General features: G+C 38.2%; 1 protein-coding gene across 3 annotated transcripts in view; it reads left to right on the top strand.

The window, feature by feature from the left end:
* LOC133517609 (uncharacterized) overlaps positions 1 to 27,926 on the top strand; it is a 214,972-nt gene that overhangs the window by 93,623 nt on the left and 93,423 nt on the right. For all 3 annotated transcript variants that reach the window (XM_061850952.1, XM_061850950.1, XM_061850949.1), the window contains exon 3: positions 6,864 to 6,967. In XM_061850952.1, the coding sequence (XP_061706936.1) occupies positions 6,864 to 6,967 (104 nt within the window). The remainder of the gene's footprint in view (positions 1 to 6,863; positions 6,968 to 27,926) is intronic.

Genomic DNA, 27,926 nt, shown 5'->3' with positions numbered 1-27,926 from the left:
TATATCAAAAAGTGTCCGACAAAAAACCATAAATAGGTGGCGCTACAATACCTAGAATACTTGAGAAAAAAATCTAATCATAGACAGCGCACTTCACTCAGTCAATAACGCCTAGGTTCTTAGCTACTCTAGCGCCACTCTGGAGAGATTTGGAACTATTATTTATAGCTGACAGCTGGACACTTTTGCAACAGTTCTGCCTAAGGAGATTCTGTTCCTTGCCTCTACCTTCCATACTATAATTGTTGTCAAGCGCTAACGTTTGACAGCTGTCAAGTTTGCGACAATAATATTTTGAACTACGTTACGCGTCTTAATATGACTACAATATAGAAAAGTACGTTTACAGTACATATGGGGCTACTTTATAGCACTAGTGCGAGAAGTAGCATATTATGTTACTGTGTCGAACATTTAAAGGGCCATACCCAAGTAGCACAGACCTGCTGTATAGTAGCTGAATTATTGTCCAGAACGGAACCCTTAGCTGTATAAACCAGCTGAATAAGAGTGTTAGAGGCGCTGTAAGTGCTGATATAACTCTATTTTGGGCACAAATTAATCAGCTGTCAGCTGAATAATTGGAAATATTGCACTATATCAGCATTATATCAGCATTACTAAAGGTAACAGTCACCCTAAGAGCTGAACATTGACTGATTAGTGGATCACGTGTTACCTATTTACAGCTTAATGCCTGATTAATAGAGTCCCTGTTGCCCTTTTATCAGCACAAAGTACTTAAAAGGATTGATTTAACGCTTCTAAGGAGTTGAGAATGCATAATTGGGAAGATTGTGAATATTTATTGCTCCACTCCTTTATTATTTTCTTATATTGTTAGCATGAACTATTTCTTGACGTGATGTTTATAAAGAAGGTGCAATGATGGTGTAAACGTTAGTTTTGGTACCTAAGTACAACATTGATTTTATTCCCATGTGTGTGAATTTCAAATGGGAAAGAAATTTTATTGTCAAATACTATATGATTGTAGATAAATTTTACACGCGCCCCCAAAATATCACTGTTTACTTGAAAATTTTAGTATTAAATAAGTCGATGTTATGAACAAAGAATACTTTTTTATTCATAATACTCGTATAAATTGACGATAAGCTGTTACTCATAAAATCATCCGGTTTCCTACACAAATCCGGTGTCGTTTTCGTTGGCTTAATTAGGATAAATGAATAATATATAACATTGAAATAAAATAAAAATGGCAGATCACTAATGTGTACCGTATTAACCACGATAAAATGGTAGAAGCTATTTCAGTGTTCACTCGAGGTACATTGACTAGTACTGAACTGTCTAAGTGTCCACCCGTAGTACATAAGTCAGCAAAGAGCTGACACGGCGAGATCTTGTGTCAAACAAATCAGTTATTGATTTGTGTATAGCATAATTGTGGGCCGCATTGTACGCAAATAGTGGCACAGTTAGCAATGAACTACTAAACTCTCCGTACGAGTTTTAGGGATTTCAAAAATTCTCTATTAATTTTTCGGCGTATTCCGCCAGTTTTCCTTTTCTGTTTCCAGATCACAATATCGCCACGCTGGTGGCGAGTAACTAATAAATAACTATGAGGCGATAAAAATGTAGTCTATAAGATCTTATTTAACTACATTAGCAGATTAATAGCCCACGCTGGTACAAGTATTCAGCTCCAATTGGGTTCACAAGCCACATGTGATCTAATAACCAGCAGGTTGCTGTAATTCAGAAGTATATGAATTCATCCAAAGCGATCATGGGGGCTTTATAACTGTTATTATAGGATTGCATGGAATAAGCTGATTAACACTACTAAAGTTCCACTATATGCAGCCAGGCGCATTATATCATTGTTAATTGATATCACTGAATAACTGATTGCAATATAGTAGTTCACATGTTCTTTCTTAAAATGCAAGCGTCTAAGGGTACACTTGTGGCGTCTTATTCAGAATATAGCTTAGTTAAAGCCCACAAAAATGCGCCAATACAGCTTACAGTTCCACATTTCAGCTCTCAGTTCCATTAATTGCTAAAAGCTGTATAATATAGAATTGTTTTCCCATATTAACGCTTGCAGCAATACAGTTGTGCAGTGGTGATGCGTAATAACGTTATTATACAGACGATAGCTTAATTTTCAGCTATTGCAGTTGGGATGTCATATTATAACTCTATATAAATGCTAAAGTTACCGACGTGAACAGTTTGTGACACCTTATAATGCAGTTTTGTGCTACTTGGGTATGTACTGTAAAACGTTGTACGATACATGTGCGAATAGGTAATTCGCAACTCGTGTCGATTTAAAACACTCCCTTCGGTCGTGTTTTAATTTATCGCCACTCGTTTCGAATTTCCTATTTTTCGCACTTGTATCGTAATGTACTAATACATGTGTTAACCTTCATCATCATTCTTCTTCAACGTGCAGTTGCCTTCATAATGTAAGCTTTATATACACAATCTATTAAAATGAAAAGGAACGCGCCCTTTAATAATCTTTAATATTTACTTATCTCTGGTACTATGTGCTAGGGTTGTCACTCCGGAAACAAAACGGTACTGTCTCTATAATTTATGGTACGGTTGTAATTATTTTGTCTGCAGATTATGACTATGATGTAGTAATCAAACGCCCAGTTACGCTTAGATCACAACTTTTGTTTTTGGGTTTAGAACCTATGTGTAAGAATCGTGACGAAAGTTTAACTCCTTTATTCATTAAACTTTACGGGCCTGATTCAGCTAAATTATGTTTTATCCCTTTCTTAAAAATAAATAAGTCAAAATGACAAATAAAGACAAACGTTAATAGCTATTCAGACCAGTACCTAACGCGTTTATGAATAACGCCATAAATCAATAATATAATATAAATATGTAATTTACTTCTAAAATGTTTACCTTGAATAAGCTACTCTTTGAAATACCTATTTTAACACTTGAAAATGTTAGTAAGTAATTTTTAGATATCGTGGTTTAAAAAAAAAGTGCTAAACCAATACAGTTTGGTCCTATAATTTAAAAAAAAATTAAAAGAGTAGTTTTTGTTAATAAACAACAGTCTGCTATTGTACCTTTTCCAAATATGCATGGATTAGTCAAATAATTTCAGTAGTAAATTGAAGATTCTAACGAAATAATTCAATTCAGTATGAAAAGCTTATGTAATCTAAATAGCTTCACGAACTTTCGCATCAAAAGTCACCCGAACCGCTTTACCTTAAGCTTTAGTCATTAATTTTACAATTCTACTCAAATATTATCCAACGGCAGGTGCCAAGGATTTCAGACAAAGTTATCAAAGGAAATTAAAGTTGAGCCTTAATAAAGCTAAGGTATAAATTAGCGGCAAAAGTTAAAGCGCCGTGCTTTGGGAGTCACGCAACTGTCAAATCGTTTTGTTATAAACAGATTTGAGGAAGGTTGAAGTAAAATGAGAGCGGATATCTATCTAAGTAAGAAGTTAAGAATTATGTATAATTATTGTTTCTCGCCAATGTACTTACTATAACTCGCTGTTACCTATTTACTATCAATAGTGTGTAATTATGTTCGTTTTGAAAAGATATGTCTCGCCGAGTTTCTTGCCGGTCCCGGTGCCTAATTGAATAATATGTAAACTATCTTTATCTTTAATAAAAAAATCGAAAAACATGATAACTACCTGAAAACACAGGCAGTCTATTATTTATATCTGAGTATACCTTCAAAAAACAGGATGTTTGCGTGAATGTAAGTACCTATACACAAATATAAGTAAGTAATTCATATTAAGATATTTTTAAATGAAATCTTAAAATCTTTCATCTTTTAAACCTAGTTAAACCTAGGAATGAACAATCTAAATACAACGGAATGGAATACCTTTTTATGGGCCTCTGGGTGCTTAGAAAACGTGCCAATCGTTAACGCTCCTCTATCACGCTTCTATATTAATGTGACAGTTGTTTCGTTTGCTACGGAGCGTTAACGATTGGCACGTTGGCTACGCACCTAGGGTGTCTAACCAAATTGATAATCGCTTGCGCTACGATAATGAAACGCTTTGTGTTTCTCTGTCACTCTTCCTTATTAGTGCGACTGTGACAGTTGCGTGTCGTTCGCTAAGAAGCGTAAACGATTGGCATGTTGACTTCGCACCCTGGGCAGTTAGGCTATAGTGATTTTGGAATAATTATGGAGCTTAACTCGTGCATTTGCTCTCGGAAATCATCATTTTCTACAGTGGAACTCCTGATAATGATTATAACATACAATTATGACATTAAAAACTGCTTTATGAAATCGGTTATTTTTTGTTCTAAGTTATATCACCCTCGCTTCACTCCAATGACCAGTCAATTATGTTATAAAGTGCCTCTACGGCGGCATAAAACTTCACGCGATTGTACTTAATTGAAAGGTATTGTCGTTAGATCGAGGCATTCCAAGTTTTAAACTGCCACTTAGACTTAGTTCTTAACCTTAAGTCATTAAGATCTATTTTCAAATGGTTTTAGAATAGATGTTTATAGAAATGGTTTACTTTTTACGACTTTAAGCGGGCCTTTTGACTTTATTTATCTGTATGTAGTAGAATGCATCTAATGAGATGAAATAAAATTGTTTTATAAATAAGACATTGTAAACTTAAGTGCTCTTGCGTCATTTGGAAATAATGACAAAGCTGCGTTGACGCATAAGTAATAATAACCCGTATGTTTTAGGGTGTAAAGTCTCATATACTCCTATATTAAAATTTACTTTAGTTCAGTGGGGCGAAAGTAAAATAAGTTGAATATTTGTGTTTAATATGGTTTGACTGTCTTGCCAACGACTATTTATTATTTACAGTAAACGCCCCTATGATGATGATGGGTCTGGCACCAGCAATGGGATGGTATAGAAAAATATTGTAAAACAAGTTTACCATCAATTTTTAATCGCTGGTAACATTTTGCCATGAACAAGAGCCAAAGAGATGCTTAAGTTTAATTTTTCTTTATATTTGTTAATTTGAAAATTACTGGCGCCATATATCCCATGACTGGAGCAAAAAACCTTTGTTTTAATTTGTTCATATTAAAACCAATTGCAGTAGCTTTCATTAAATACATAGAAAACAAAGACATTCAACTTTTAACGCATAAAGCGGTAGAAAGTTTACAGGTGTCGGTGAAATATCTTGCTCTAGCACATTGGAGCGATAGAGAGGTAGGTAGATAAATAAATTTCGATTATCGTTTTTCGCGATAGTGCCTCAGATCTGTCATTTAATAAACTTCGCTTGTGTTTTCTTTCGAACGTGATAATTTAACTAGAGTCTATGTGGAAAGAGAAGAGTCATAGAATGTATTGGTTTCGTTATATTCCACGACTCTTCTTGTTCCGCACAGACTATAACCAACATTACAAATAAATTCCTAAGACAATGCCAATAAATTAATACTGTTCAATCAGTGTAATAAGAAATTTGCAAAATTCAGAATTCAAAAATTTATTCTGCAAGTAGGCCTCAAGGGCTCTTTTACAAGTCAATACAACATTTATAGTAACATCATATAGTGACATGAAAAATACATAACAACATTTATAAATACAACAGCCAATACCTGGGTAAACATTACATTATAATAATCTTAAAATAAATAATTACTACAATACAATAGAGATGTATAGTCTCTATGGTTAGAAACACATTAAATCTGGAGATGCATATTTATAAACTACAATTTAGAAACATTCTGTCCGGAATTACGGGAATATGCAAGCGACAAGGTCGTGTGGAGAAAACGACGGGAGGCTTTTGCCCAGCAGTGCACACAACACTAGCCAAATAGAAAAAAAGCGGCCAAGTGCGAGTCGGACTCGCGCATGAAGGGTTCCGTACCATTTATGACGTATTAAAAAAAATCTACTTACTAGATCTTGTTCAACATTTTACCACTTTGGACACACATTTTAGCACCTTGGAAGTGTCTCTCGCGCAAACTATTCAGTTTAGAAAAAAATGATATTAGAAACCTCAATATCATTTTTGAAGACCTATCCGTAGATACCCCACACGTATGGGTTTGATAAAAAAAAATTTTTTTATGACTTATTAAAAAAACTACTGACTAGATCTCGTTCAAACCAATTTTCGGTGGAAGTTTGCATGGCAATGTATATCATATATTTTTTTTAGATTTTTCATTCTGTTATTTTAGAAGTTACGGGGGGGGGGGCACACATTTTACCACTTTGGAAGTGTCTCTCGCGCAAACTATTCATTTTAGAAAAAAATGATATTAGAAACCTCAATATCATTTTTTAAGGCCTATCCATGGTATGGGTTTGATGAAAAAAGATTTTTTGAGTTTCAGTTCGAAGTATGGAGAGCCCCCAAAATGTATTGTTTTTTTTTCTATTTTTGTGTGAACATCTTAATGCGGTTCATAGAATACATCCACTTACTAAGTTTGAACAGTATAGCTCTTATAGTTTCGGAAAAAAGTGGCTGTGACATAATCGGACAGACAGACGGACATGACGAATCTATAAGGGTTCCGTTTTTTGCCATTTGGCTACGGAACCCTAAAAAACCGGACAAGTACGAGTCGGACTCGCCTAACGAGGGTTCCGTACTTTTTAGTATTTGTTTATTATAGCGGCAACAGAAATATATCATTTGTGAAAATTTCAACTGTCTAGCTATCACGGTTCATGAGATACAGCCTGGTGACAGACGGATGGACGGACGGATAGCGGAGTCTTAGTAATAGGGTCCCGTTTTACCCTTTGGGTACGGAACCCTAAAAAAGATGAATTCGATTAAACTATGAATACACATTCTTTTTTTGAAGATACCTATAGACTTTTTTCTATTTTTCCAGATGTACAGGAGTTAATCACTGCAGCTTCGTGCTTCATGAAGACTACCCTCCGGCGCGGGGGTGGTCGGCGGGGGTGGTTTATATAAAATACGCCTGCTTTGACGGTACGTATTGTTTGGACCGCTTCTAATATGAGGGTAGCTTTGAAGTTAAGTTTGAAAGGGGAAGTTTTTATGGGCGGTTAAGTTTTGGGTATGTTAAGAAAAATATAGAATACTCGTATAAACCAAGTTATAATGTTTTCAAAGTATTTATCGATCAAAAAATGGTGTCGTTCATAAAAATATACCTTTAAGAAAAAAGTTTCCTTAAAGGTATATTTTATATGATTTGATCCCGATGATACGAGTCCCTTTTTTTAATTTAGCTTAATTTAAAAGATACCTAGTTGAAGAAAAATATGTATACCGTATTTTTATTACTTAAATGTTATGCGGGCTGTATAAACTCGTCGAAACTGAGACAGGCCAAGAACGAGTGAGTACATGTACATACTGCTCCGTTGTCGCGGTTTTCCGATTGAATCGGAACGTTGCCGAGGCTCTCTTGCTCTCGGCGAGAGGCTCTCGACGAGTGTGTACAGCCGGCATTACATTTATAAATAAATGAATGTGCTTAAACCCAAACAATGTCTACAGACACACGTTTCACGTGACAGCTCTATGTCATAGGATCATCATGCGAGAGGTATAAACAAGATATAATAACTACCTATAAACAATTGGAAATGGCTTCATATACCAAATGAGTCCACTAGACCCATCCTAATAAAGCAAATTGTTTCAAAATTCAAACCGCACATGTGTACATGGCCTTATAAAGCCAGCTCCACACGTGCGTCCATAAATCGTGTTTATTAAAACTTTGTCCCAGTTGCGTAATTGTTACAGCGACATGACGCCACGGTTGTCAAAATTGGCAGTTGTTATTAATGGTGACGTCACGCTTGAATTTTTTCGCCTATAATGGAGCCTATGATGTTCGAAATTGGTAATAGTGTATTTGAAATAATTCTCTTTATAATTTGTAGACAGCGAAAATAATTAATTTTACATACATTTAAATACTAAGTAAGAAAGTGATATGAAAATATACCATTAGGTAAAGTAAACCTAGTGGGGACCTAGGGGTCAATTATTGGAGTTAGGCTGTCAAATACTAATTTGACAGCCTGACTCCAATAATTGACAGGTCGTTTGTCATCTCTCTTTGAAATAAGACTGAAGGCCTGAAGGTTGCAACTTATAAATCTACAGTCGCCTTCAGATATATCGGAGCGGCCAAGGTGCTCACCATTATCTAGACGCGCCTCTATTGTCAAGGCGGTAGAGTGCGTGTTTAGATATTTTTGAGCGCCTCGGCCGCTCCGATATATCTGATGACGACTGTACGTACAGTAAGTGCAATGGCAATAATCATCTGATAAGAATTTTTGAGTGTGATTTTTACGTATATTTTACCTAATGGACAACTTTATATATAGTAATTAAATTACAAATTCGCTTATAAATATGAAAATAAGATGTCAGACTTTTGTAGGTTATAAATTAATTAAGACAAATACATTTAAGATAACTTCAACTAAGTACAAGTACGGGGAGGCGTCCGAGAGGAAGCCCAATGCGCTGCTCAGATCAGATCCGCGACGACGCAAACTCATGAGTCCACGATGCATTACACATTTATACACTGCAGAAGACCGCAACAAGTGAAAGGCTTTAGTCCTCAAAATAATTCGTGGAGGCCACGACCCCTCAGCAACGAGGAACACGACACAATGAGGGCAGGGTTGTATAAAGAAGCACCTAATACCGTCGTTGTTTGCTCCTAATTTTTATTAACCACAAAGGAGCTTTTAAAATGAAAACGACTTCTTTTATGAGGCGTAAGAATTGCTTTTTACATCCAGCGCGTAATGGGTAGTAAAAGTAGTTGAACTAATTTGTTGAGACATGACTATATAAAAAGTCTTTGAAAAAAATTTTTTCGTAAAATTACGAATTTACGAAAATTTGTATCTTTATTAAATAAATAAATAATAAATAAATAGATATTATAGGACATTATTACACAAATTGCCTAAGCCCCACAGTAAGCTCAATAAGGCTTGTGTTGAGGGTACTTAGACAACGATATATATAATATATATTTATAAATACTTAAATACATAGAAAACACCCATGACTCAGGAACAAATATCCATGCTCATCACACGAATAAATTCCCTTACCAGGATTTGAACCCGGGACCATTAGCTTCGTAGGCAGGGTCACTACCCACTAGGCCAAACCGGTCGTCGAAGGTCGATATTTACCTATCTTTTACAAATAATTCGTCCCAGCTGGGCACAGGCCTCCTCTCATGCGCGAGAGGGCTTGGGCTATAGTCCCCGCGCTAGCCCAATGCGGATTGGGGACTTCACATGTACCTTTAAATTTCTTCGCAGATGTATTATGCAGGTCCTCACGCTGTTTTCCTTCACCAAAAAGCTACTAAAGCAAATATCAAATTATATTTCGTACATAGGTTCCGAAAAACTCATTAGAATTTGCACCCGTGACCTCCGGATTGAAAGTCGGACGTCATATCCTATCCCCTCGGCCACCGCCACTTTTTACAAATTTTATATTAAAGAAAAAATTTAAAACTCATAGCTTCCAGCAGGACTTGAACCTGCGACCTTTGGACCTACGTTTTAGTTAGTAACAATTCCCAATGGCCCTAAAATCTATCCACCAATCTATATATATTATCTGTAACATTAAGTTGCGAACCGTAATTTTATGGCTATTGTTATGTTCCCACACATTACTTGCCCACTGTGGCGTCCCGCAATAACGTCCCCGAGGAGTCTAAATGAACGACTCTCTACTTTAGTTAAATCGCGCCATTGGTCATGTTGATAGTTTGATAAATGATTTTATATTGCTACGAACAAAAACGCCTATTGGGCATATTTTTTAAAGAACTGGTAGCTACATATATATCTCTTGATAACAAAGATAAAGAATACCAAAATATTTAAAGACCAGTCATATTTATGTCTGCAATAATTTTAAAAACAAGTTTGTTTTTAAAATTACGAAAGGTATTTTTAAACTAATTCCTACCAATTATGAAAGCTGTCATCGCATTGCATAGTATCCCAGTGACATCACGCACAGAGTTCAAAATTTATTGATAACGACACCAAATTTTACAACCGACGTTTTGATAACGACCAATTTAAATTTACTATCAACATCGGTTTTATTACGTTCACACAGAGCTTAATTCAGATTTAAAGACATGTGTTTATTTTCGTGAGCATTTGGTGGCTATAAACTTATTGTAACAGCTCCCTATTCCCACGTGCCCAATATCTATTGTATAAACCGGCCAGATTGAGAAGAACTCAGCTGCTCCTGAGGTGTCATTTTAATCGCTTACCATCCACGGGCGAATCAAAAATTTAAATAAACCATTTTATATGCGCTCTCTTATTACGCATATTTCTTACGGGTCTGGAGGTCACTTAACACTGGACTTTTAGATCTCAGAGATAAGCCGCGTTCGAATAACGGCAAAGCGAACCTGTGACTCCCGCGCTTTTCTTTTGTTCTCTCAAGCAGGGCGGGTCAACTAAAACTGGTCAGGTATTTAACTTGCCGATACATTGACGGATTTACCCCAAAATTTCAGAAATCAAGGGCGGTGTAATGGAGTATGGCAACAAATAATTCGGGCGTCACGTGCGTGTGATTTGCCGGATGTGTGTTCTGTTGGGTATCGATCTTCGTCGCGTTTAGGCAAAATTACGGTGATGATGAATTTGTTCATATCAATCCTACTGCGACAGGCGAACAAAACGGTGGTGGTGCATATTTATCACAATGAATTAAAGTTTGCAAAATTCTTACGCCATAACATGATTTTCGCGAAATGAGGTTCCACTGCCGACCGACGCCATAAGAGTAGCGATGAGCAAGCTGTTTCCCTTATTCGTACGTGTGAGATTTTTCTCTTTAATAAAGTTCTCACCAACAGACTCATCAACGATTATAACACATACTTACTCATGTCTTTTATTTACCCAGATTCTATTTCGGGAAAAAATACTCGATCGCTTCCCTCGCATCATCACCTGTCAGACAGATGCCTAAAAATGTTATCGCGAACTTCAGCCGAGTCTTACTAAAGAAAGTAGTGGCTGATTAAATTGATAGTGTTGTGTTCCTGCAGGTGAGTAAGGTTGCCAGAGCTCAACGAGGGTGCGGAATGTTAGAGTCGGCAACGGGCATGTAATTAATTCATCTGGAGTCTGGCGTCCACAGGTTACGGAGACTGCTTACCATCAGGCGGGACGTATGCTTGTTTGCCACCGAAGTAGTATAAAAAAATTAAGAAAGTTAAATAATTTTGGGACACAAGGAGTCACGGGTTAAACCATTCTACTTTTACATTCTTTTAAATTATTAATTATACATTACGTTCCAATCATGTCTTCTTCTTCCTCGCGTTGTTCCGGCATATTGCCACGGCTCATGGGAGCCTGGGGTCCGCTTGACAACTAATCCCAAGATTTGGCGTAGGCACTAGTTTTTACGAAAGCGACTGCCACCTGACCTTCCAACCCAGAGGGTAAACTAGGCCTGGTTGTGATTAGTCCGGTTTCCTCACGATGTTTTCCTTCACCGAAAAGCGACTGGTAAATATCAAATGATATTTCGTACATAAGTTCCGAAAAACTCATTGGTACGAGCCCGGGTTTGAACCAAGAAAAATATCCGCAAATATATGTAGCTATCTACACAAATGGCAGCCTATCAGCAATTAAAATAATGTCGCCGACATATTTCGTGACATATCACCAGAATTAGTGGCATATTAAAACGGCCGTTAACATAAATGGCGTGAAAACGATGCCTTTTGATAGCGTTATAACAATAACAATTACAGCATTGTTATAATATGTAGTTTGTGTATAATTCTCCCATTTTTGTGCACGCATTTTGCAGAGCGTTCCGCTCTTTCTTATACCTACCAAAGATTTGTTGATAATGTTTTTGTAAGATGTGTAAAGCCTAAGACCAAATTCATACTTAGAATTTGACAGCTAGTATAGATGGAGCTGTACGGCTGAGTTAGTAATTATGCGATAGATAACTCTGGTTGTCAAATATTGACGTTTGACAATTCAATATGTAATCACAAAGCATATGAAGTAGTATTAGCTATAGCGTCATCTAGTTTTGCTGCCAAACCTGGCGAGCACGATTTTTTAAAAGATTTTACACATCTTATACTCTTATAATCTTTGCTTATACATATTGTGTCGCGGGAGATATCAAGTAGGTATGTCAAAATTTAATCAAATCTGTAAACTTAGAATAGGCTTCATTGTGCTGACCCCTCTGCGTGGTCCATCCATATGTGACATTTAAAAACTAATTCAATTGTTTGATTACCGTGTTCTTTACCAATAAAATACAGTTCGGATAGAACAAGTGTGACCTTGAGATTTTTAGTGAGGAGTTAGCGTTACTGTTAATACTGAGGCAACTATGTGTATTTATGCCTTAATCACACATACACTGGTTTATATTACGAGCCTTCAACGTGTACTTCTGTAAAGCTCTTGGCCACGTCGGGTCCAAAGTTATATGCCGAAAAAAGAACACAATCAAAACTCAACCTTAAAGCTATTTATTTTGGTGCTAATTCTAGTGAGATGATTCCGTAAGTTTACTAAACTTGTTGTCAAGCCTTCACATTGCTACAGTTTCAATTTATATGCAGAAAGTTGTAATTTATCATTGACTCTCATAGCAGTTAAGCCCATTTGCTATTGAGGCAAATATCGTATAGGATTCTGGCAATCAATAGCTATTGTATAGAAATCGACATCGATTATGTATTTATCATTATCGGACGTAGATGAATCGAATGCCATTTGCACAGGCCTCCTTTTATTGTGATATTGAAATGCGTAGGTTTGGTTGGTCGCCACACTGGCCTAGGAGATCAATTTCAGATTAATTACATAGTCCGAATCTCGCTCCGTAATCAATCGCGCTTGGACAATTCACACGAACTTTAAAATATTATCGATCGGTAGGGACACTAGTGACCCTGCCTACGGGTTTTTGTTTATACGGATACGGAATTATGTTTATAAGTAGGTGAAAATAATTCATTTTTAGTAAAAGGTGGCCAGTTATTAAAAAGTGGCCAGTAATTGACAATTTCCCCTACCTTCTTTGAAAGCTTTTAAGGCGTTTTGCAAGGGAAAAAGACGTCAAAAAGGAATTGACCTCAGAAAGGTAGATATCAGCTGTTTGGTAGAGAATCATTAATTTTTCAACCGTGAAAGGCAATTTTAAGGAGGTTTAACTTGAATTTTGGGTAATACTTTGTTAAAATCTCTTTTTCTTTCACTCTTCAAAATGAAGGCCCAGGGGGCCTAGCTACGATGACAATCGTATATCGACAAACGCTAAAAGAAAAAAAAACAATGTAGGTATCGGGATAACAGATGTTAAAAAAGTTATCACGTGACTTTTCCCATATATTATTCGAGTTTTGATTGGCGTTTTCTATCAACGATAACCATCTTGCCTAGGCCCTTGTCCAGTCCAGACACATTCACGTCACCCTAAGAGAGATGGCCGATATCTAGATATTTATGAGTTTCGTGCCAATTCGGATATTGCCGCGTTCCCGAAGATAACCCATGCTTATCGCCAAATCGCATCTTTCCAATATCCTTCGATAAGTATCTTATCGATAGTTTATGGTTAGGGGAGTTATAAGCTGGTTTATAAAATGTGTGTACTTAATACTATTTCATTTGCTGTATATTTGTGTATTATTGCCCTGGCTATGAAGCCGATAGTCCCGGGTTCAAATCCTGGTAAGGGCATTTATTTGTGCGATGAACACAGATATTTGTTCCTGAGTCATGAGTGTTTTCTATTTATAATTATACAGGTTCCTACAACACAAAAAAAATTGTGTAAAAATGTATTTTTTTTTTATTTGAAAAGGGAACTTTTTCACGGCGCACGCCCTCCAACTTCCTCGATCCCCGAATGCACAGGATTGATGCACGGACTATGAGTATTATGACTATAACTACTCTTCTATGTATTTGATGCCACGTTTGACCTTATCTCAAACCAACAAGTTTTCCCGTAAATTATGTGCCAACCAAATGGCTGGTATTTTGGATATACTTAATTGAATATAAGCCTAAATTTCGATTTTGTTTCTGAAGTAGTTGTTGGGTAGATATTATATTGAGAATACTAAGGAGTGGTTTTATGCAATTTGATAAAAAAACACCATCGAAACTTAATAAAATGTTTTACCCATGATACAATATTCCCTTTTAAAATGCTTTTGAAATTTGAAAGTGTCGTAGCCAATGCAGCGTGCGGATCAATTTTCTATAATCGGATTATATGAGATCGATATTTCGGCTTATTCAATGCAAAGTCTGTTTACATCGATAAGTTTGCAAACAGACAAACAAAACAAACATTTACACGTGATGCTGGCGTGACGAAAACGTCACGCACATCTTTTGTGTCGGTTTGATGTGACGTTGCGTCATTTTAATCCTTAACGGGCGTAATTTTTTGTTGATTGGGAGGCGTGGATATTTTCCTATAAATGTACACATGGCACTATGGTGCACATTTTGTTGTTGATTTGTCGAGTAATGGTCTAATGGCTGATCATTGCGAAGTTGCATATAAAGCCTGACCAGTAATATATGATCACGCGCCATATTGCGGAATTTCATTGAAACTAAATTTTTCATACTAAACTGAACTGTCACCCTATATAATACTCGTATAAGAATAACAGCGCCCTCTTAACAATGATCATATATTTCTGGTCGGGCTTTACTGAGAAATGGGTTCAGTTAATATTTTAAACATGTTTATTTATTGACTTTAATGATCCGACTATCACAAGCCTGTGGCGCTCTCGATTTGCGAAATCATATTAAGGCTATTTTGCTTACTTAGATTGCAAGTCAGTTCATTAAAAGTAGTGAAGTAAATATTAAGATAAGTAAAAATTCTGCTGCTTCCGAAATATAGAAGATAACTATTTCCATGAAAAAGATATAATGACCAAAATGCTTTTGCTGTCAATGATTTTGCAATGTACTTATAGATTACATTACGTATACTTTGAAGATTAAGTTAAATGATTAACATAGCCACCCTCGTCAAGTAAATACGGTTAATCGTAGTTATGCTAACCCATCTCAACTATCCGAAGGTCCATAACTCAGCTTAGAGACATTCCTAACCCACTACCGAATACCGAAGAATCGGACTCCCACATAACCAATTATAGGGGCTCTCAGATCGCATCAACATAGTTTAGACAAAAATGCTTGTATATTTCCTACTGTTCTGTTCTACAAGTCGTATTTCAACAGATTCTCGTACAATTTTGAGAGCAGACCGCGCAGTCAACATACGAATCGTTGACGCTCCGTAGCGAACGAAACGCAACTGTCACTGCTGCACTAATATGAAAGAATGATAGAGAGAGATGACTACGCTACGCTACGGAGGACTAACGATTGGCATGTTGGCTACGCGAGCAGGTTCAATAATTCTTCTACTTCTGGGTTCTTTTCTTGATTTAGTTTTTGGATTTTCCAAAATGACGTAGCCATGGGGGTTCGCCTGGTCTACAGCTCCCAGAACCACTAGTCTCTGTAAAATCTAATTCTATGAGTCTACTTATGTAACCAATTAGAATACGTGGCTATTCCAGAGATGCGCTAATCGCACTCAAATTCTCCTAAACTCGACTTAATCCGGCTCCGATTTACATAATTTCCACTATAACTCCACTTTATTTGTGTACACAAGTTTAAGGGCCATGTATTTCCTTTAAAGATTACTCTTTTTAAAGTTCAGGATTTTGCATAAGCTTAGCGGATTGTGCTCTTATATACTGTGGTCGTGGTTTACTGTTAGTGATATAAGCTGCTTTGGGAAGGTTTACCTGATTGCTATAAAGCGGTGTTTTTCAGGTCTGAGTATTCAGTAAGGGCGCCCGCTAGATGGCGCGGGTGCACGCATGCGGGTGTTATTGTAGGTAAAATCCGTGGTACCAGTTGTGTTGCTCATACTATTTTTCACCCGCTCACCCGCTCCGTGCAACCGCGCCAGCTAGCGGACGCCCTGAACATCCTTCTATGGATTTAATGTTGTACTATACATAATATAAAGGGATTACTAATACATTCATTACAATAAAATTAAATAAAACTAACTAAATTAAATAATACTATTATGAAATGAAAACTAGTTAAACTTAAAAATAACAAAGGAAAAATAAAAATATACTTACCTACAAAATAATAATAAACCCAATTACATAGAGAACACCCCGTCCAATAAGTCGGCCTGCGGCATAGACCCCATGACACTGGCGGCGTTACCTCTCTGTATCGCAAGGGAGATGCGTTGAGAGAGGTACGCGCCAGTCCTGGGGTCCCCTGTTGTGTCGACCAGCCGCGCCGACAATGCCCTCATGTCGGCTGACCAGGGACCCAAAGTCTCAACCGCGAGCGCCGCAAACTCATAGTCGTTGAGTAAGGCTGAGTATTTGCGTCGCTTGAGGATCTGGGCCTGGTCAGCCGCAGCGCCGGCCTGAATGCGGGTTGATCCAATGTGGGACTGTGCAAAGGTGTCGACACACGTTGCGTCCCACACCAGGGCCCTTCCTAGTTTCCACGGCACTAAGGTAGCTCCGTCGGGACGCTTGCCGTCGTCTCTCGCCATGCCCACGGGTTCTAAAACCGCAGGCACAGACACGGTGGCAAGCGCGCGACGGATCAAATCGTTTATAGTACCGTGGCGATATATTCGACCGGCGCTTCTTAAGCAAGAGAGGCCATGGCGGCCCAGCTGGTCCACATTTTTGCCGCAGGTGCACGTGTGAGGTACACATATTCTGGACCCTAACCTCAAGCATATTGCTATTCTTAAGCTATTTGGGTCCAGAACAGTGCCGATCTGTTTAGCAGGGTAAGCATTCAACCAGTGTCCCGACTCGGGGGCCGAAACCGCCAGGATGCGCGCACGTTCATAATCGTCTGGGCTGTCTTCGAGAAGTGAGGCATGGACTAACTTTAAGCGTGGAGAGTCCCAATCCCGCTGACAATGACGGGCAACTGGGATGTCAGCTCCCGGGCACGACTCACACCAGGCCTCCCTGGCCTCCTTCAGGTTCGCTATCTCATCGACAGGTATCGTAGAGCGGTTTAAAATAATACCGACGAGAGACAGCGAACCATACACAGAGGACAGGAAAGCAGGTAGAGCCACGCTAGAGGATGTGCGAACACCTAGTCCCCCAAATCTTATTGGGAGAACCGCTTGGATCCAGGGTCTAATTTCAAAATGAATGTTTAGAATTTTTGATAAAGTTTCCTGAAGGGAGGAGTCGATTGATGAAAGGATTGATGGGAATTTCCAAATTGAGCAACTACGGAGTAAATACATAAATTTTGGGGTGAACAGACAGAAACGAATGATGAAAAACGCTATATGGGGATTTATTTTAAACAGAAGATCAGAAGTACTATTGAATAAATTTAGTTTGCAGTTAATTATAGGGTTAACAGATTCATCGAAAACTGGGGAGCCTAAAAGAGTGAGGGATGATTTAGAGTGAACAGAAATATTTGGCAGGACCCCATTAAATTTTGTTAAAATATCGATTTTTTTTTCGGATGGAAGGTGATCTGGCATAAATATCTCACATTTGGTGAAGTTTAAAGATAGTCCAATTTTGGAAAATTGGTTTATGATATATTGAATATCCTCTAAAACGTTTAGGGCATCGCCGCCAAGGGATCCGTCATCTAAATACCAGAGGTTGAATTTTGAATTTAGTTTAGTGATAATTGGATGAATGACTAAACTGAAAATGGCGGGCCCAAGCGGGTCTCCTTGTTGACAGCCCATGCTCGATAAAATAGTTTTGTCTCCAAAGAATAATATGTCGTCATTATATTTTGCTTTCGTTTCTCTCTCAGATTATAGTATGTTGTTTATTATATACTTTGTTGTTTATTACAACTTGCTTAAAACATCGGTAAGACCATTTTTCTATTAATCTACATATTTAACTTTAATTAATCTCACTTTTTTTTTCATTTTAGCATTGCATCACTAGAAAGGTACCACCATTTTAGTAGCCGTCGTAAATTTAGTCATATCTGGAAGGCTTAACGTCCATGATATATTTCTGGCCCATTGAACATCTTTGACACGGTTAAATGTTGATTTGAACTTTATTGCCCCGTGTTAAGGTTTTCCAATGGTCAGTGACTACTTGCCTGTGTCCCTGGTACTATCTGAGTAATATCCAATCAAGCAGGCTATATTTCACTCTGTCGTGTTTCCTAGTCGGGATATTTATGAAAGAAAACTACTCATAAATCAAATGCTTCAGAAAATAGCTTTGCTTCGGAAAATTACTAGTGTATAGGCTTTGGGAGATTTCCTATAGTATAATAGTGATATACATGATAATATATTAGATGAACATTAAATTAAATTTGGTACACAACCAGCTTTTACCCTAAATTGGAACATAAGGTGCCTACTTCTGTACAAAAATAATATTATGAAGGTAAAACTTGGAAGGTAGGTACATACCTACGTACTTACCTAGGTATATTTTAATTTTATAATGGAAGTTGACTGAATAGGCTGGCGTTGAAACTCTAGGTCCATGGGATCCCAGTGCGCACAAGTTTTTTGTAGAAATCCCGAAGCGTTTGGCTGACGTAACTGGTGATCGAAGAGCAAGCGGCTTCCTCGCACAACGTATCAACATTGCAATACAACATTTAAAAAAAGATTATACGAGTATTATATGAATACGTTATACCTATATGAAATCACGAGCAAAAGCTCTCTCTCAGAAATCATCTATAAAGAAAATAAATACACCAAAATGTTCCGTGTCGAAATGGCTGTGTTTGTAAATGGAAATAGTTGCGAAATATCTGTCGTAAATCAGACATTCAATAGCCTCGCTCGGAAAACAACAAGTATGGGTTTTGGGAGATTTGTGGATATTTGCCCTTCAGCGGAAATGTCTGGTTTCAGCATTCAAATAGAAATCTGTGGTTTCAGCATTTTTACAGTTGACCTTGGCCTGAACATTTATGTAACGTATATTGTCTAATACTAGTTAGGCAGCGACTAGGTAAAAGAAAAAACTAATTACGGCAAAAACTAATTAGCTTAACGAAACAAGTTGGTATCGTGGTGGTACCTCGGATAAAGCTAATTAAAGTGAATCTTACGTAAAAGTTAATAGTGTGTTCAGACAACTGTTATCTTAATGTCTGCGCCCTTGCAATATCAGTAGAAAGGTTAGGCGAAGAAAGGTCGCTGCAGATTTAAACGCGCAAGATGTTAAACAAATTGTATGATTAAACGAACTTACCTTAAGTGAAGTTCTATCATAATTATACGATGCTCCTTGTCCGAGACGTTATTACAGTAGTAGCGCTGACAGCCTAGCGCCAAGTCACTGTTTTAAAGCTAAAATTTAAAAAGAAAAAAATACGCCTCTCGTTTGACAGATGTATGACAATCATTAAGTTTAAAGGAATGTTACGAACAAACCTTATATATAGGGAATAAATTCTTGGTAATTTATGGGGTGGGTTAGGGATCGACGTCTCGGACAAGGAGCATCGTATAATTATGATAGAACTTCACTTAAGGTAAGTTCGTTTAATCATACAATTATACTCTACTCCTTGTCCGAGACGTTATTACAGTAGTTGTTTACAGGTAAGGTTGTGAGTAATTTACCAATGTACATAGACAACAACTTTTATTTTCATTGAATAAAATTTAACATAAAAAAGAAAACATAAAACGACTTCTAATGACTGAAACTTGACATATAATAATTTTCAAGGTATTTATTACTCCCTCTTTTATTTAAAAATAAATCTAAGTAGTAACAGAATTCTGTTAAGTAAATGAATCTATATAATATGTGAAGAACTCAAAACTGCATGACTGAAATGAAAAGACTGTGCCACAGGTCTATTATAGTGCCTAGCGAAGGTGGCTGAACTTGCAGACCACCCAGCAGTTTGTTGAATTTGGTCGATATTTAAGCCTGATCTAAAGGCAGCAGATGTTGAGGAATGTCTAGTCGAATGGGCTGTAAATACACTGGTGTCAATTCCTGCTTCATTTAGGGTTTTTTTAATCCAACGACTTATGCTTTGGGTGGTTGCAGGAACATAAGGTCTTTTAAAAGTAAGGATTAGTCTATCATGGTTAGTCCTAAAGGTTTCTGTGGCTTGAATGTATGATTTTAGAGTGGTTACAGGACAAATTTCTATCTTGGACTCGTATACTGGAAGTTGTAATAATGGTTGTGGCACACCTTTTTTGGATGTTTTAATTATGTCTGGTATGAAAATACTAATCTTATCATTAGAAAAACTTATATTTTTTAAAGATATTAGTGACAATGTTTGAACCCTGTGCCCAGTGGCTAAGGCCAGTAGTGTTACCATTTTTCTGGTCAATATTTCCAGTGGTACATTTGTAATAGGTAAGGTAGCCAGGTAGTTTAAAACTACCCCGGGGTCCCACGTAACATTATACTTTGGTTTAGGTGGATTAGATCTGTATATACCCTTCATTAGCCTTTTTATTCTATCATCAATTCCTACGTTTGGTCCCAATAACAAAGATAATGCAGATCTAGTTGAATTCATTGTATTATCAACTCGTAATAGTATTTCACAATTATTTAAACCCTTAGCAAAACATTTGAGACCTAATAAGGCAGCTTTCAGTTCTAAAAAATTTATGTGATTTTGTTTTTCTAAAGATGACCAAGACCCTGATGCCTTCTTTCCTTCACACACAGCACCCCATCCGGACAAGGATGCGTCCGTGTGAATTTCCAGAGTGAATTTATGTTGTTTAATCAAATTTGGGTTATGTACATTATCACACCACCAATCGAATTCTGGGGTTATAGTCTGTGGAAGTGTCATCATTGCATCATAATTTTCATTATTTTTTAATAATGCTAAATATTTTTCTCTTTCCAGAATCTTTGTGTATACCCAACCATAGGGGACTGCTGGGGCAAGTGCTGTAAGGGTTCCTAGTAATTGTGAAAATTCTCTTATACTACAGCAAGTCTTTTTATTAAATGACTTAATTTTATGTAATATTGAGATCTGTTTTTGTTCTGGTACCCCTAAAGTCATATTTGTAGAGTTTAAGGAAAAGCCTAAAAACGTACATACTTGATTAGGTGAAAGACAGCATTTATCAAAATTTATAGTGAATCCTAAATCTTGTAGTAGACTACAAGTTAGTGTAACATTTTCCTTACAAGCTTTTTTCGAACTTCCAAAAATCAGGAGGTCATCCAAATAGGTAGTTAGAATCACATTATTACTTCTGAGGTAAGTACTTATTGGCCTGACTAATTTAGTGAATACGAAGGGAGCGGTACATAGGCCATATGGTAAGGCGTTAAACTGATACAAATGTCCATTAAAGGTAAATCTTAGGTATTTTTTAGAGTTTTCTGAAATTGGTACTGAGAAATATGCTTCTTTAAGATCCACTGTTGCCATATAACAGTCCTGTGTCATTAATTTACAAGCTGTTCTGATGTCCTCTAGCTTAAAATGGTCTGTACTTATGTACTGATTAAGGTTTTTCAAATTTAAAATAAACCTATAAGACCCATTGGGTTTTGGGACCAAAAATATGGGGGATGTGAATTGGTCTTCAGTGTAAGAGCAAGTGGACACTGCTCCCAAACCCATAAGCTTATCAATTTCTTGACCAATAAGCGTAATTTCTTTTCGAGACCACTGTTGTGTTGTTGCTTGATATGCTGGAGGAGTGGCACTAAATGGAATCTCATACCCCTGGATCCAATGTAATATTGTTTGGTCATTAGTAATTTCTAACCAATTGTTATGGAAGTGTCTAATCCTACCAGCATGTACCTGGATTAGCGGCGGTATGTGTGACGGCCCCGGTGCTGGTTCCGTTTCTGGTCCCTCTGGTGTGACGTGGTGTAGTACTTCCGTTGGGGTTGGTGGTGTGACGGTGCATGACGATGCCCGCCACGTGTTCGTTGTTGTTGTTGATGTTGTGGCGGGCCTCTCCAGTTTCCCTGTCTCTTTGGTTGGGTCTGTTTAGCTCCAGGGTTTTTGTTTATTGAGGGCTCAGGAGCTTTAATTTGAGTTCCAGTTTTCTTTATAGTTTGAGCAGCCTTAATTCTTTCAGCGCAGTCTTTACCAAATAAAAATTCATCCGGTTTAACATCTTTGACTGCCTCCCTGATGGTTTGATTCGTTCCAGCAAGGGCGAAAAATTTTCTTGATGATGAGTCTTCATGAAAAATTGTGCAACACAGTTTTGCCGCGTCATTCACCTGCTCAATGATCGAGCTCGAGTTGATATTCCCTTTCAATACATTTGTTAATGTTTTTCCTAATGCACACATGACTTTCAGCATTAAGTTTTGTCTAAGGATAATGCGATTGTCTCTTTTCAGAGATATATCTGAGAGTGAAGCTGATATTTCAGGGTTAATTTTAGGAGCCTCTGTCATAAAGTTAGCAGGGGCTGGATATTTCTTAATAATCTGTGCTAAATTTTCTTTCTCCAATCCAGCGCTCATAAGTTTTGTCCAGCGGGTTGCAAGCTCCGGTCGAATTTCGGGCCCTTTCTCCTCGTTTTCTTCACCTTCTGTGCCCAACGCCAGTAAAAACTCCTCTGGTAACCCACTTCCTTCCTCTGAAATGTATAACAAATATACTTTGATAATCATGTAGTAAAAGCATGGTCTACCCGCTGAGTGATAGCACTAGCTTTGAGAATTGAAGTGTTTGGTTTTCCAATAAGTCACATTTACATTAAGTATTTAATGTTCCGTCTATCCGCTATGTGATAGCACAAGATTTAGATCAGGGTCTACCCGCTTTGTGGTAGCGCAAACCTGTATAATTTCAATTAAAGTTAATGTAAACATACCTATGACAAGGTCATCGGTGTTATTTTGGGATTCTGCCTCTGGTACCTCACAAGATGTCTCGCCATCCATATTTTCCCTCCTGTCTTGAGCAGGTTGTGTATTTGTTTGCGGTGATGGCGTCGATTCCGAAGATGGTGGTTGTTGTTGAGGGGTTTGCGGCGGCGACGCCATTGTCACCGGTTCAGATGAGATTTTGTGTAATTTCTTCTCCAACTTTCGAAGTTTTCTTCTAATATAATCCGTTTCACTTTCGTCGGCTTTTCTTTTAGTCATTTTTAACCCTATTTAATATTTTACTAGTACCAGAATTTAAGACGCGAGGAATAGAAAAAACGGTTTCGCGGTTTTTAAATTTCCAGTAATTCTCATATCAACATCAATCAAAGAGAACAACCTCAAGTAGTGCCAACTTCATAGACAAGATGAAAAAAACCGGAAGGTGAAAATAAACCGATAACATAGCAAAACAAACGAGTGTGTAAAACACATTGAATTCATTGTTTACATTTGTCTATGACAGGCAATGAATTTAGGTTATAACATTTCGTAATACTAATTAAAACGTAAATACAAAACTGTTTGTTAAGAGGAATTCCTAGTTGCGATTTTTCCATACAAACGCTCTCGACTGATTCCTCCCTGGATTTTTAACCTAGAGCAGTGATTTTTTCAAATAAGATCAATATCATCAATATCTGTGCCGCTATGTTTTGCTTTTTTGGATTATTTTATTTTGAAGAAAGATACAGCGCCTCGAAAATCGCAAAAACGGCTAAATTGAATTGGCTGTAAAAAAAGGCACAGTATACAAATATGACAAAAAATATCCAAAAAATCAAAACATAGCGGCATAGATTATTTCTTCCTCTTGCAATTCCCAAAATTTCATAATGATTAGTTGCGTTTTGGAGGAGGAAACAGTCGAGAGCGAAACCTCGATTTTTGAGTTTTTTGCGAGTGAGTTTCGGTCCGAGCTGCAGTTGTCCTTATCGCACGAATTGGAGGCGGAGACAGTTTCTAAATATACGTACACAGAAGGAATAGTGATGGGCATAACATCCTTATTAGGGATTGCAGAACCGGTACTGTTTTACAGAACCGGGATTTCTCGGTACTTTCGGAACTGGTCTAATTATTTCATTATTTTAAATAAAACGACAGCATTTTGCGATTTGACCACCTTTCGTATTATAATTTAATAATCACATTTTCTTTTATTACGTGTAGGCAATTTTTTTTAGAAATATAGTATTTTACATTGCTCACACTTGTGCGCCACAAGTAAAAGATAACTACTTTGATGTTTGCCACTAAGATAGCAAATTTAATGAAATTACATTGACGAGGGGATTTATATATAAGTATCGCAGTCGTATTGTATAATCCGCCGTATTACATTACGGCTAGCCGATATCAAAATAAGGGCCATTTTGAAATGCGGCTGTTCAACGATTAAGGTATGTTGGGTAAATACCGGATGCGGGTGAAGAACGTAGGACATTCATTTCCCCCTAATTTGGCTTTATTTTTTAATGTTGGCAACATTGTGTAAGACGCCATTTCATTGCGCCTCGACTGTCAGTGTCCCCGCGTCGCTCAGGGAGTCGGGCTGATGCTATGTGCAATCACAGAGAGCAAGGTAAATTTCGCGAATTCTTCCTTCTATCCGATCTTCGCTCTGTAATTTATTTTGCGTATTGTGATGAAACTGTGTTTGTTTTTGTAATTGTGTTAACAGACCTAGCACTGCTGTAGACCGATATCCGATCTTGACCCTTCCAGGTAAAGATCGGACCAGAAACAATCAGATCTTTACCTATTTAAAAAAAAGCGGCCAAGTGCGAGTCGGACTCGCGCATGAAGGGTTCCGTACCATTTGAGACGTATTAAAAAAAAAACTACTTGCTAGATCTTGTTCAACATTTTACCACTTTGGACACACATTTTTTCACTTTGGAAGTGTCTCTCGCGCAAACTATTCAGTTTAGAAAAAAATGATATTAGAAACCTAAATATCATTTTTGAAGACCTATCCATAGATACTACTTACTAGATCTCGTTCAAACCAATTTTCGGTGGAAGTTTGCATGACAATGTATATCATATATTTTTTTTAGTTTTTTCATTCTGTTATTTTAGAAGTTACGGGGGGGGGGGGGGGACACACATTTTACCACTTTGGAAGTGTCTCTCGCGCAAACTATTCATTTTGGAAAAAATGATATTAGAAACCTCAATATCATTTTTGAAGACCTATCCATAGATACCCCCACACGTATGGGTTTGATGAAAAAAGATTTTTTGAGTTTCAGTTCTAAGTATGGGGAACCCCCAAAATTTATAGTTTTTTTTCTATTTTTGTGTGAACATCTTAATGCGGTTCATAGAATACATCCACTTACTAAGTTTGAACATTATACCTCTTATAGTTTCGGAAAAAAGTGGCTGTGACAGAATCGGACAGACAGACGGACATGACGAATCTATAAGGGTTCCGTTTTTTGCCATTTGGCTACGGAACCCTAAAAACAGCAGTGATTATCAAACTTTAAATTTTCTTCAATTTACCTACTGACCTTAATTATCACATTTATTGTTTTCTTGATCACACTTTCGTACCATAATTTTTATCCAGTACCACTACCAGCGCGACGGTTACTGACAATGTGATTTTTTTAATTTCCGCAACCCAAAGGTTGCCTTTTAGCGATAAGACCGCATATTGTTTACCTGTGCTTATGTGTATGTTTTCTTTTGTATTGTTTTCTTTTATTGAATTGTGCAATAAAGAGTATTTATATTGTATAGGGATGATGATACAGGTTGAAATTTATAACAAAATCGAGTAAAATAGATAGCAAATGAGCAATTTTTCGCAATAAAGTACCTACACATACGGATGCATATGTAGATGTGCACGCATACATACATTGCTAGTTTCGGATACAAAATAGAGATAGGGCTTCGAAATTAGTTTCCTTAAAATGCTTCAAGAGGGCTCTCTTTTCCTATATATTTACTTTACTCTTTACATACGATCCTTACATTTTATAAAAAAAAAAGATTGTATATCAGTAGGGAGGATATGCCGATTCCAGCTCACTTTAGGTATTTATCTCCCCCCCTCCCCCCCCCCTCACCCCCCCTCACCCACCACCCCTCACCCCCCTCACACCCCCCCTCACCCCCCCACCCCCCCCTCCCACCCTCGCCCCTCACCCCCCCTCACCCCTCACCCTCACCCCCTCCCCTCCCCCCACCCCCTCAACCCCCCTCCCCCCTCCCCCCCTCCCCCTCCACCCCTCCCCCACCTTCCCCGCCGCCGCCTCCCCGCCCTCCCCCCGCCCCCCTCCCCGCCGCTGCCCCTGGCCTGCGCCACTTGGTAGTTCGGCAAAGATCCGTTAGATGGCGCCACTTGGTAGTTCGGCAAAGATCCGTTAGATGGCGCCACTTGGTAGTTCGGCAAAGATCCGCCAGAGGGCGCCACTTGGTAGTTCGGCAAAGATCCGTTAGATGGCGCTACTTGGTAGTTGTTCATTGATCCCCGTCAGATGGCGTTACTTTGTACGTGTAAGTAAGTTAGTTATCGATGAATTTAAAAAGTTCGGCAAAGATCCGTTAGATGGCGCCACTGCTGCCCCTGGCCCTACCGCCGCCTTGCCTCAGTTTAGGTATTTGTGCATCAGCCGCCAATGTGGCGCCGACGGCCACCTGCAAATTCCTACGTGGGCGTCGAGGTCGATCGAGATAAGAGAGAGAATAAGTTAGATTTAAAATATGCATATATATATCGGCTTATTTTTCTTTTTGTATACCACGTCGGTGGCAAACACTGCCCGCCTGATGGTAAGCTGTCACCGTGGCCTATGGACGCCTGCAACTTTTTTTTATACCACGTCGGTGGCAAACACTGCCCGCCTGATGGTAAGCTGTCACCGTAGCCTATGGATGCCTGCAACTTCAAAGTCGTTACATGCACGTCAGCCCGCCGCATTCCCGAGTCGAGGTCGATGGCCTAGGAGCCTCGCCCCCTCCCCCGCCTTCCCCGCCGCTGCCGCAGCCACCTCCCCGCCCTCCCCCGCCCCCCCTCCCCGCCGCTGCCCCTGGCCCTGCGCCCCTTGGTAGTTGTGCATATATCCTCGCCAGTTGGCGCTACTTTGTATGTATCTGACGCCACAGAGCACGTGTACATTTTTGAGTCAAGGTCGAGATCGATGGCCTCGGCTCGCTCCCCGGTGCGGTTGGTTTTGGAGCTTGTGGTCAACAAATATATGGACTTTGTACTTTTCCAACTGCCCAATAAGTTTGTTTTAAAATATGCATACGGGCATATTTGCAAGAGCACATAATATAGAGTGGTTACAACCGGATAGAAAAATATATATTTTCTTGAATACCTGGGTATTCGATATTTATCCAGGTACTAGTCGTAATGTTAAACATACATGTTTTTACTTACAGTACGGGATGTTTCATGTTAATCTAAAAGTTGTAACTATTTCTAGTTACATCTGGTAACATTTACATCACACTTTTTAGAAAAGGGAGTTTCTAAACCTAATTATGTCGTTAACTAGCAAAGTCGAGTATATCTGTATGTGAATAATAAATAAATATCGCATACCCAGGTATTCAAGAAAAAAATACATTTTTCTACCAGGTTGTAACATCTCTATATTATGTAATAGGTATTTTTTAGCTGACCTAATTCCGATTCCTGGTACTGGTGAACTTATTTATACCACGTCGGTGGCAAACACGAATACTGTCCGCCTGATGATAAACTGTCATCGTAGCATATGGACGCCTGCAACTTTTTTTTTTATACCACGTCAGTGGCAAACACGAATACTGCCCGCCTGGTGATAAGCTGTCACCGTAGCCTATGGATGCCTGCAACTTTTTTTTTTATACCATGTCGGTGGCAAACACGAATACTGTCCGCCTGATGATAAACTGTCACCGTAGCCTATGGATGCCTGCAACTTT

This window comes from Cydia pomonella, chromosome 5 (genome assembly GCF_033807575.1).
Source record: "Cydia pomonella isolate Wapato2018A chromosome 5, ilCydPomo1, whole genome shotgun sequence".
Classification (NCBI taxonomy): domain Eukaryota; kingdom Metazoa; phylum Arthropoda; class Insecta; order Lepidoptera; family Tortricidae; genus Cydia; species Cydia pomonella.
Note: the sequence above shows the minus strand (reverse complement) of the source record. Positions and strands in the feature narration are given on the sequence as shown.